Source organism: Colletotrichum scovillei, assembly GCF_011075155.1.
Source record: "Colletotrichum scovillei strain TJNH1 chromosome Unknown Contig00001, whole genome shotgun sequence".
NCBI classification, from domain to species: domain Eukaryota; kingdom Fungi; phylum Ascomycota; class Sordariomycetes; order Glomerellales; family Glomerellaceae; genus Colletotrichum; species Colletotrichum scovillei.
The window spans coordinates 1,195,089-1,207,591 of record NW_023336259.1 but is presented as its reverse complement, the minus strand read 5'-3'; the positions used below and the strand labels follow the sequence as shown (position 1 = coordinate 1,207,591).

Below are 12,503 nucleotides of genomic sequence, written 5' to 3'. Positions count from 1 at the left end.
AGAATGTGAATTACACAATATAGGTAGTTCCCTTCAGTTCTTGAACCAATCATACTTTACCCAATTCCAAGCATCATTATCGTCAACAGTGGATCCCAACATTGATTGGTATCCAGGTCGACCTGGATCACTTTCAACCGACCGGCAGACTATTTGAAATTGCTTAGCAAGTTGATTAACATCACGGTCTGATTAGGCTCATAGTGACTGGAATCAAAACGAGATGGGAGCTAACAGTGATATCTAGACAGACCAGGACCACTGAGCAACCATTCGGCGCTGATTGGCAGAATTGGAAACTCAAAACGGACCGTTTGTGAATGATAACAATACTCTCATGATATGGCAACCTTTGGTGTCCCGTTGCTCTCTATGAGCGGCATTCAGATGCCGATGGGGAAGACTCCAGACGACACGGAGAACTAAGCCCGCTGCTCATAAAGCACCAGAAACGGGCGTATGTGCGCTCAAATCCGGGTTATGGCCAGACTTGGCACCTCGGTGTCAAGTGTTCTTTTGCCATTCTTCTGTCTTCGCCGGGCCGCATGAAGCACAAACACGCTCAGACCCACGATGAAGTCAGTGCGGAACCTGAGCTTAGCTACGGTGTCATGGCAGTTGGTTCATTCAAGCTGCCTGAGTTAGAAGCATTTAGAGTGCAAGTGCACCCTTCGAACTTGTTTTCGAAGGCATCAGCTTTCACACCCTGCAGTTGCAAATTGGTTCTATAAACAGAAAGACCAAAACGACGACAAGCCTTAAACTGGTAGTTAGCTCAAGACGTTTACGTACCCTTTTTGTAAGTCTTTGTTGGCGCGAATCTACGCCTATTGATCATTGCTTACCACGAGTAGGATACCTGAGAAGGACTCGGTACTTTTTATCCCGCTTCGGAGTGTAGTCCGACTTAAGCCGCCGGGCAGACTGACACCCCGATAGCTTGACGACATACCGCCCAACTAGCCATTGTATCCTCCGACCCGCGCACTCTAAACCGACGGCGATATGTCAAGATCTCGTAGCTCCAGCCGCGGGTCTCTTGCGAAACAGACAGCAACACCACCGCAAAGGACGCAACAGCACAAGAGGAAGAATGGTGGCAGAGACGCCCAGTGCTACTTTTGTTGCTGCTGGTGCTGTTGGATAGTCCTCACCTTAGTCGCCTTATCCTGTGGCTCCGTCCTCCTGATGGCTGCCTCTCTTCCATTGCCGGATTCGGAACCGCTCACCTCTTAGACCGGGGCCGAAATCATAAAATCCGATAACTCCAGTTCGCCAACGACCAGCTTCATGGTGATTATCCTTAAGTTGTGACGCTGTAGGATTCCTGCCTCGGTTCAGCAGCCGCGGAGGGCCTTTCCATGCGTTCCAGCCCACCACACAACGACTTGAGCTCAAGGAGGATATGATTAGTTGTTGCCTGATCAAGTCGACGTTGGTCCTCCGCTCATCCAGCAGCTTTTCCACAAGCCCTTCTTTCCCAATCTCTTTCGATCTTCCTTCGATGAAGATATCCACCATGCCAGACTTAATCAACACCATTTCCCAGGTCGCTTTATCCCTTGTCGTTATCGGAAAACCCCTTCAGGCGACGGTCCAATTAGTGCCCCGTCCTGGCCCAGGAGAGGTCTTGATATGCGTCGAAGCCACTGGTCTTCTAGCCCTTGATCAAAAACTCCGCGACTTCGGCGTTTTCAACATTGCTTCTCGCCTTCCCTTGGTGCTCGGCATCGATATCGTGGGCACAGTCGTCGAATACGGGATTTCGATCGCTCCAAGTGATGTCCCCTTTCCCCCTATCGGTACGCGTGTCCTCTTTCAGGGGAATCTTCGTCGACCGCATGCCGGCGGCTTGGCCCTGTACGTTCTCGCCGATCCTCGACTCTTGATACCCGTCCCAGGGGCAATGCCGTCCCTTCAAGCTGCAACACTAATCACCAACCCCTTCACTGCGGCTCTTTCTTTATTCCACTCATCTGGCCTCGGGTTTCCCTTTCCTAGCACTGATACGACCTTCGAGTACCAAAAAGCCCATGTCATCGTCCTTGGCGCGGGCACAAACGTCGGCACTTTCATCGTTCGACTTGCGGCGATTGCGGGCATCGGAACCATCATAGCCACCTCTTCCAAGGCCTCCTTTGCAAAACTCCGAAACCTTGGGGCAACTCATGTCATTGACCGGTCCTCCTCTTCTATTCCGTCCGATGTTCAGACCATCCTCAGCTCTCCTCCTTTGCATGTCGTGGAGGCATATGCGTCTGGCCATCCCACTCTAGCCGCCTCTCTTTTCGTTCCCACCAATGTTTCGAAGACCATCGTCATGTTGTCCTCCTCGACCGGTTCCGACGTTGATGCCTTGGCTGAAAGGGGCATTTCCTTGCGCAACATCTATGGCTCCTTCGAGGCCCATCCTGATATGTTCCGATCCTGGGCCGCGACACTTTCCAGGTGGTTGTCGTCTGGCGAGTTGGAGGCCCCCTCTCATGTAGTAATTCCCAGTGCCGACCCGCACCTCGTCAACGCCGCACTAGATGACATCGGGAAAGGTAATGGGGTAAGGTATGTCGTCAACATGGGAAGAGAGGATGATGTGGGGGAGGACAGAGGAGATATATAGACGAGAGAGCGGAGACAGATGGGGTGGACAGCCGGGGGGTAGACCAGAGGCACAGCAAGCTGAGATGCCGGGGGGTTGTACGAGATCCGTCACTCCACGGACGATCTTGTCCCATCATCGCCTAACCTGCTGCCGTCGTATATCGGACGACAGCTCGAGCCAGGATGTATATCCCTCACTCTCTCTCGGTCAAGAAGAAATCACCCGATGACCGAGAAGACCGGCCAAGAGAAAAGAAGGAATGAAGGGACGAGGGAGTGCATAGCAGGGGGCTCAGAAAAGGAGACGAGAGATCACCGACTTACCGCAATATAGTCACAATATGCTTCTTCAACCCCCCGCGGGATTCATGTAACATTTTCCTAGTCCTCCCCTCTCATTTGTCCAGTTTGCTAGCGACAGAAGTCCGTTCCAGACTTGCATTGGCTCATGGCTCCGCCTCTCTCTCTCTCTTCTCCTCTCGTTGCCCTGCTTCTCTTTACCCCAGCCCGTGCCATGAAAGAGTCTAGTTGCTTTACTTGCTTGAAAGCTCTCTTTTGACTTGTCTGTGTTTCGAGTCCGCGCGGCATCGTTGATCACGGGGGCGTGTATTAGAGTCCCGTTTGGCTGGATGAATACGGTTGATTTCCATCTAGTCCCACGGCGGCAGGACAAAGTGGGTGTGGGAGAATGCCTCCTGAGGCGTTCACGTCTGCGTTTCAGAGATGCAAGTGCAGCTTGCGCTGACTGGCTCTGGTCGACTTTCGGCGCACCCTCTATCTCAACCTCATAGGACGCCGGCCAGCTCCGCGCTCTATGTTTCTTCCTGGCGCCGGCGGGCCCCATCCAGTGACGGGTCTCAGATTGACGTCGCGTTTGCGTAAGGCTTCTCTGAGGTCTGATATCGGGCGAAGAGATCCTGGAGTTTCGTCGGAATGCATTTGTCTGAAGAGAAAGAAGAACAAGAACAGATGGACACATAATCGAACGCCGGACAGGAAGATGATCAGAGGGGGGTACACCGGGGAGACAGAAGAGGGGGTATTGGAAGAGGCTAAGCCTAGTGCTGCCATCTGAACATCATCCTGATGTCGGTGATCCGAGGGACATTTGATTGACGGTTGACGTCTCGACCGTGCGTCGTCGTTCACGCTCTTTCCAACACACCACGATGGAGCTAAAGGAAGAGTTCGGGTACGGACTTGCCCTCACATCACCGAGTCGACAAGGCAACCGGCCCACGCCAAGAAACGCAGCTACCGGACGAAATAATAAAGTGCCAACCGGATTCATACGAGATTTTCGAATGGCCCAGCAAGCTTACCGGCCAGGATCATCACCAGATGGGACCAAGTTGTCGACGGCCCGGAGAGAGTTCTATTTTCAGTCTGCTTGAACTACAAGCTGATATGCTCTATACACGGGTCAACATAGAGACGGTGTGTCAGAAAAAAATCCAAGGAACTGTGGATAACTACCGTGGTCAACTGCACGCGCGTGGCACGAAATACGCAACTCCGGAACACCGCACCGGGGCCTGCTTGCTGCAGTTGAGAAGAAACAACGACCATGTTGCCATTCACGCAAACCCTTCCCTTCTCAACTGTCAGCCGGATGGCGTTTCTCTTCACTCCGTCAGATCAGAGGAACCGAAAGGCAGGAACAAGGTTGGCAAGCAGGCCAGGCAGGGGACAGCTTCGAACCCCCGTTGCCCGGAGCCGGGGTGGTTGCAGGTGGACAAGATCGCCCAGGGCGACGGACAGGAGAGTAACTCAATGGATTGAGATCCTTGGAGGTGTGTGATACACTTTACAGACATTGTTGCCCAAAAGAGCGAGAATGTAACAAGAAAGACGCTTACTGGCACGATAGACCGGTCAACTCGGGCACGACATCTCGGCCATGACCGACTGCGGACTTGAGAACGTCTAGGCCGTGGTCGTCTATAGTGTGATGTCCGGACAAGAAAGATCTTCAGTATCAACGCGTTAGTAAGTATTGGTTTTCGGGCAACTCAAGCAATCGGCGTTTAGAACACAGGATGTAGTATCACAACTAGGAACCTGGCTCAACTCCGGACTGCATCACCTGTTCAAATCTGTATCGAAGACAAGCTGTATTACAGATACGTTACTTCTAAGACTCAAGAAGCCCTTCTGGATAGAGCTCCCGGTTCTACTGAAACCAGCCAATCTACGAAGAGAGCCCCTCTGAAGGATTCAGAGTTGGTATTCTATCACTTGGTCCTATAATCACCGGACGCCGTCGTCCGGCCCTGCAAGAAGCAGCAGAAGGAGCACCGCGCGCATAACGTCCGTCCGGGGGCGGCACTATCCCTACCCTGGACGTCCCGTCGTCGATATTGCGGCTCGTTGGCCATGCCCCAGACCTGACGATCAGCACGTTACCGAGCCGCGGAAGGCTTAGCCTCTTGGGAGGTACAAGGACTGTCAAGCTTGCTTGCGGTCTTTTCTTTTCTAACACGGACACTTTATCATTATTTCCGGACGTCTTTTATGTGAGTGTCCGTTGAGCCTATTTTCCCTGATAGCTGTCAACTCTGAACCATAGCCTGGCTGACAGTTGCCACCTAGGACAAACTTGAAGTCGACGTCCATCGGACACAACAACACGTTCAGATAGTCAAGACTGTAAGCAAGGGATAACAGACGGGAGTGCGGGATAAACGGACAGACTTCCCGCTGTGCATGAACGACTTGTACAGGCAACCCGCGGGGCGTGTTGAAACTCCACCACCGTCGCCCGACGATGCAACAGTGAGATTCACCTTGCCCATCTTGTGTCTCCCGCAGCTAATGTGACAGTCTATCCGGACGTCAACACTTTAGACAAACTGAACAATAGAAAAAGAGACAGGATTTTGGGAACTTTGGTGGCGTTCGTTCGAAGCTCTGCTCCCCCTCCGTCCGAAGCGCAACGACCCTTAGTTGGGGGTCCGAAGTTGTCAACTCCGTCGAATTGTCCGTGGGACACTACCGCACCGCAAAGACAAGGAATAACACGGACATTTCCAACAAAACCTATCCCTTGATCTGCAGAGAGCCTTTCCTTTCAACTCTGAAAAGAAATTTGCCCAATCAATTCGTGCTGCAGGTACCGAGATTCCAATTCTTCGCCTGGCTGGGCGGTGGTGGGCAGTCTCCCCGCCCTTCGAACGACGTCGTTTCCCGCTTTCCAATATTTCGGTCTTCTCGGGCAACTCCTCCAGAGCCTCGCATCCGGCGCCCCGGCAGGGAGAAGGAAAACCATCTAGCAAGGGGACCCACCTCATCGGTATCGGTCGGTCGGTCGGTCACTTTCGGTCGGTTCCCTCGGCGACCCTAGCAACGCGCACTTGCATCATCGCTCGATGGAAGAAAGAAAGGGGACGCGGTGACGGATGGAGAGAGAAGAAAGGGCCTACCGCAATCTCCCGCTTCAGCCTTGCGAAAGACGAAAGATCCAAATCGACAGACGCTTGCTCTCGGACGGGGTCCTCGTTCAGGGCATCAGAAGTCAAACAGCCCAACCCAGATCGAGCCTTCATTACCGACACGATGGGCTTTGACAAGAGATGGAAGACCAGCTGACAGCGGCGGGACGTTGGGAACAGACCTCAGCTTCTGTCAAGTCAAGTCAAGGCCATCATGATACCCGTACCTGTACCTGTACCTGGCCTGGCCTGGCGTTATCTCCCAGTCCTTTAGGCTGCCCTCGTCGAAAGGATGCTAAGCCCTGAGCTGACATCCCCATCCATTCATCCATCCATCACGATGGCCCCATCACCAAAAAAGACCCGTAGGGCTGGGCTTAGCATTGAAAGCTGACGTGGGCAGCTCCCAAGGCTTAAACTGGGGTACCACAACACCAAAGGCCCAAAGATTTCCAAAATCCCAATGGACCAACGGGGGAACCTCACACAAGCGTACTGTAGCCCGCTCACCCGCCCGCCATCCCGCATATCCTTGGGTACGACCGTTACTCGAAGATTGTGGCGCCCCGTCACACACACACATCCACCCACACCATGCCGGCCTCGGTCGAGCGAAAATTACGCTTCTGCAGAATACGCCGTGCATCGCCCTTCTGCACATCTGTACCTGTGCGGGTACCACCACTGTGAAATCCAAAGAAAACGAAACCCGTCCCTTCGCGATCTCGGTACAAGTTCTATTTCGAGAACCTCTTTTCTCTCTCGCGACGCGAACAGATGACGAGCTGACGAGGCGAGGCAAGGCGAGGTACGGCGCGGCACGGAACAAAGCAAAGGCAAAGGTAAAGGCAAGGCATCTCGGGACTGGGGGACATGGGACTTAGGCGTCAAGTACATTCATGTAAGACACGAGACGAGTCAATTACATCAACGTACATTTGAGTATCCAAATGGACGACGCAAGAGAGAGGGAACATGCGGCAGGGGAAAACATGCCTTACGATCTGCTGAATAGCCCCCCATGCTTGTCAGACGAAATGGACCATCCCTTAACGGGCTTCAAGTTGACTTGCCCGCATCCGCATATGCAATCTTTCGAAATTCATCGAGTCTTTACGACAGGCAACCACAGATGGGGGGGTTTGGTTACTTGCTAAGACCGTTTGAGATGAAAGACGCAATCCATCAATCTCAGCAATAGTTGGATGCCTAATGGGTGCGGGATCAAAAAGGGATCTTTGGTATTCAGGAGCCTCAGAGGGCAAGGGGCATAGGGATCCAGGCCCTTCTCAGGATCTAGGTAGATAGAGTCACCAAAGTGGCAATATGTCAGATTCTCTCCAATTGCGGCAATATTGAGTCTTCAACGAGACAAGAGGAATCACGGCTGAAACCGAACCTCCATCCATATCAAATCCTTTTTCTTTCAGAGCCCACACCCAGAATCCACAATGCCATTGATATTTCCACTTGCCAAAGTTCCAATGTCGATAACTAATTTTTCCCACTATGGGGAAGCGAAAAGACGTTATCATTCTGCTCACAATTCCTTACCCACCCACCCACCAGCCCCATTTGTCGTCATTGCTTATTCTGCATGGCCGACCGAGGTGGTCAGCTTTCGAGACATGGTGCCCTGTTGGGCTGCGTGGGCTGCTAGCCTGCAAAAGCCCCGCGGCGGGTGCATTCCCCTCCCAAATCTCACTCATCTCTTAGCACGGGAGTCAGTTTGGATTCAGAACTTCAAGAAGTCCTCACCGACAAGCGAACGAGTAGGAGGGTCTTCCGCTGCGCCCCAAGCACGCAGGTCTCGGAAAATGCAGAGCGTGCGCGGGCGATCCCAGCAGAAATCCCGGTAATGCGGGCCTCGGTATTAGAGCACCCCGGTTTGGGTGATGCGGAGTCATTTGTTTGGTTTACGTGTTTCTCTGGGCGCCTTTAGTTCGTACCACGTACCCAATTGTTGTAGATGTTCCTCACAACCCTGGCTTGGGCCAGCGAAGACGGCACAATGAGTTGCGGCTGCGACAACTTCGTAAGACCTCGGTCGTGTCGGCCGGCCGGCCGGCCATAACTTCGTTTTTGGGTTGTGTCACAACCAGAGAGAGTTGTCACACAACCAAAAGACAACCTGTCACCAAGCTGTCTCCAATCCAACGGAAACATTGACAGGAGTCAAGTTGGCAGAAGAAATGGCGTCAGACTTCTCCTTGACACCACCAAAATAGGCAACCCCCCTTCAAGTTTCCATTGCCACACCGTATCATGTGGTGTCGCTGATGGCAGCATTGTCAAGCTCTTGGGATGACAGGCCCCGTCTCTACACTCTACCGTGTCGAGCGTGTCTACCTTTTCCCGCGGGGGGCACTTGGCACCACGCACGCTCGCATGGAGAAGTCAAAAATGGGCAGATAATCGCGCTTGTCGACAGTCTCTCCAAGGGTCCAACCCTGACGGGTTTTGCGAGCCGAGTACGCGCGCCGACGTTTGACGTGATCCACGTAATGAGCGGATTATCGTGATCGATGCAGGAGGGAAAAAAAGCCAATCAATTCTAACTTTCATCCTTTACGATGCTCACTAATCCTCAACTCGCTTTGCGGTGCTTGGTCAAGTCGCACGTCCTACATCTTTAGCCTAACTTATAAGTAAAGCGCTTGCAGAATTGCTCGAAATCCGTCGTTTGAAGCCGTCCACGCTACTGTGCGTGTCTGCACGCTCAGCCCCAGAAGACTCATTATTCCCTCTCGCTGGTGGGATGAGGTTTTTGCTGAATTCTTTCCTGGATTCTTTCTTATGAACTATGTGATCCGTCATTACGGGCCTGGAACGAGTCCACCGCGGATGGCATGGACGTCAACTTTTGGACGTGCAGGACGAGCACTGGCAACGACAAGACGACATCGTCAGTGAGGTCGCCGACTCATGCATCCAACGGCTTCCCTTCCTGCGATGCCCTGCGAGGTAGCACGCACCATCATGATACCGTAGCGTATTCGTACGTACAATTCTCGCAAAGACAGGGCAGACACAGCAGAAATTCCAGCCGTTGGCGGCCTGGTAGCAGGGATAGATCCGTGTTGTTTCGTTTCAGCTGAAGTCCTTGCCTGGTAGCATCCGATCAGTGCCCACCCTCGTGTCTTCCAAAGTATTCCCCTGCTAGGAAGGTCAAGCACAGAACGCAGCCATCAACGGCGTCCAAAGTGTTTCGACGTCTCTTGCAATTGCCCTATACGGCCTGTGACTGTGTCGTGATCGTAACTGGAGACAAGTGGCGGCTGTCACTTCGTCTGCTGGCCTGCCAACAACTTGATGGTGTACAGCTGTCTTGTCTAGGAAATCGTTTGACAGAAAGGGAAACACCCGTCTGAGCGGCTCGTAGAATAAACGATCTATTTCCTCTTTGGGACACTAAGCCACAAAAAGGGTTTGGTGATAGCAACCCGCGTCGCCTGAAGCAAAGTCGTGGAGACCGGGAAGCTCGGTTCAGTTGACGGAAGACGTTACTGCTAAGCACAAGTGGATAAGAAAGTAGGCTGGAGCTACTGGCCAGGCCGATTAGCTTAGGTAGATCGTAACCTGACACGCCGGCGAGGAGACTTAGGGTGATTAGTGGGTCGAATTATTTGTAGAAAGAAGGAATTATGTGGCTGGAAGGTGTCGAGAAGTGTGGCTCCGCGCCCAATGAAGATTTGGCGACATACCAACGGTCGCAATAATTTCGGCGGCGTAGCATGATTGAAGAAGCCACCGGGCTTACGGGAGTCAAGATCGGCGCCGGGCTGAAGTTGGGCGTCAGGATAGCCAAGTTCCCACCGATGGTTTATGGATAGGTGAAGCCGCTGTGCCGAGTCCACCGAATATACGAATCAGCTCCGCGTAAGTTGATTGGATGTTGTTGTTTCCTGGGGATGAAGTTGAAAAATGTAACTCGGCAGTCGGATCAACAACCTGCAGGACGGGCAAGCCACGTTTGAACATGCAACGGAACGAGATGCGACGAAATATTACGATGCTGCAAGACTTGCAAAGCCAGCACCGTAAGGCGGGATTAGTGACGGCAGTGGCTGGCAATGGCTCAAGGGCGCTTCGCAATCTCGGGGACGAAGAAGACTGCGAACGTGAAGAGTAACGAAACGCTTCCCAAGGGTGCGTGAAGGCGGGTTAGGACATCATCGGATCTTCGTTATCTGAGAAAACGGGGCTGCCGATTCCACATCGAGATGCATGCAGCGATGAGCGCACATCAGAGCGGCCTTGTCGGATACGGGAGAGTCCCCGTGAAATGGACGAGATGACGGCAGTTGAGTTGAAAATCATTTGGGAACCGCGAAACGCTTGCAGCATTGTTCAGATTGCATGGCTTGGGAAAAAAATCGGAACGGCGGCTTCGTACTCAGTGCTGTGCAATTCTAGGTAACGATGAAACGGTGTCTGACAGAGAGCCAAAGCTTCTGTCTCTATCGCGCGCTGAGAGCTCGCATCGCATCAGGCCGAAAATAGGAAACAAGAATTGGTAGCAGCTTGCCTATTGAGTCGTCCTTCAGGGGTAGCAAGGTCACCGAGAGTGAACAGTGCAATCAAGTAGGTTGGCAAGGAACGACCGACTCATGAGCGGCTCAATCGCCGCTTGTGTCCCTGTCAAGCGAGCCTAGGGAGGCTGACGGAAGACTGGTTGCCAGGGTTGACCTGGGCTCTCTAGGCCTCGCAAAATGCTGGCAATACGAAATTGCCGAGTCACCGTTTCGACCGTCAACCTGCTGTTCTGAGGGTGCTCCCTGGTGTGCCTGGTTCCTCATTTTCATTAGACGACCGTCCAAGCGGCGGTAGGCTCTGGCGTCATGGTGCAAGCGCTTCTCTTGGAACAGCGCGAAGAAGAAGGTGAGGCAGCCGTCGTGAGCCCGTGAGCTGCTTGAGCTGTGGAGCGACATGGTCGGAGAATAACTCCTCGTCCCAGGAAGATGCCTGTGAAGGGCTCCATGATTCGCCCGCTCGGTCCAAGGCGGGGGAGACGTATCTTGTCAAGAGGCGCCGAGACCGACATGGAAGAACCTTGCCTACAGGTGTACAGTGGTAGGGCGACCAGCGACCCTGGTAACCCCAATCGTGCCCACCCCTGGGCGGATCAGTGGATACGACATCCATCTTCGCGTGCGGTGGGTGGACTATGGATCGTGGTACGGATGGTGATACGGGTGGATGATGCCAGAATAGGGGTCCAGACATTCGGTCTCGGATCAATCGTCTGTCGTTCGCAAATAACTCGGGAACGAGAGCAAAAGACATTTGCCTGACCAACTCTAGCTCGAGCTGGCAAAAAACGCAAAGTTGGGAATTATCCCATAATGCCCCTGCGAGGACTCATGTGCGCCAGAACTTGTAGCCGCATAGCAGTCGGGAGCGAGATAGGAGCGCGCTAGTGAGGACAGGAATATCCAATCCCATCGCGAGGAGCTTATTTTTAGCGGGTGGTGGCGGCGGATAGCTGTCGCCGCTTTCTTTACATGCTCGTCGAGGTTTTGCGTCCGACATGGCATTTCTTATTCCTGGAGTGGTGACATGTAGACTTTGACTAGACTCTAGATTCTGGAATAACTCAGAGTTGGGCCAATGTTAAAGGCGCAAGTAGACCGAATAGAGGACTCTTGCGAGTTGCTTCTTAGATGCTGGTGACCTGTGCTGCGACATTGGGTCTCTCTTGTCTAGGCTATCGGGCTGCAGATGGCAAAGCAGGTCTGCAGCGTCTGATGATTGTTGTTATCATTGTTCCATACCTATTCGGGTGCAGAAACACGACTCTCGCTGATTAGATGCGCACAGCCAGGGCTGGTCTGTGGAAATGTTTCTCGAAGCCGCTGCCGTCGAAGTGGCGTCTGTGGATTCAAGCTGCGCTAAGCACACATTTGAGTATGGGACCACGAGGCAACGCCATCGGGGATCCTTTGTCCTACCCACCGCCAAGCGAGCGGTTGTAGGGAGCCACGATCAAAGGATTGGAACTCGGTTGCCTGGCAGGGAGTTGAGCCTCTCGAAGGATCTTTGGAAGTCCAAGATGAAATAGAAAGAGTCGAAGAAGACTGGACACTGTAAGGGTGGAGATATGAGTGGGCACGACTCGAGGCAATCTGGTAAGGCGTGCCGCGTGTTGTGTGTGTGGAGGGGCCGGGGAGGCTGTCCTAGATCTGATCTGACTGTGTGTGTTGATACGCCTTGCGCCTGCATTGAAATATCGATGGAGCATTCCTGAAAGACTACGAAGGTTTTGTGCGGTTTGTGCAGCTCGTGGCACGAATGACCCCCCGGTTTCCTTTTTTCCAGCTTGTGATGATGGCTATCTTGATGTCTGGGTGGGTTCTGATCTGGGTCTCTAGCATATCTCTTTCCGAGATAAGGTGAGATGGAGGAAGCTTACTTTTAGCTGGCTGTCGTGATGGTGTCGAACATGGATGAGATGGCTCCAGGCGAGTCTTGGAT

General features: G+C 53.0%; 1 protein-coding gene across 1 annotated transcript; it reads left to right on the top strand.

Annotated features, from left to right (window-relative positions):
* Window positions 1–343: 343 nt before the first annotated feature.
* Window positions 344–2,988, top strand: HER10_EVM0001351 (uncharacterized protein). The gene has a single exon (XM_035482857.1). The coding sequence runs from the start codon at window positions 1,406–1,408 to the stop codon at window positions 2,615–2,617; it is 1,212 nt and encodes a 403-aa protein (XP_035337983.1). The 5' UTR covers window positions 344–1,405; the 3' UTR covers window positions 2,618–2,988.
* Window positions 2,989–12,503: the final 9,515 nt, after the last annotated feature.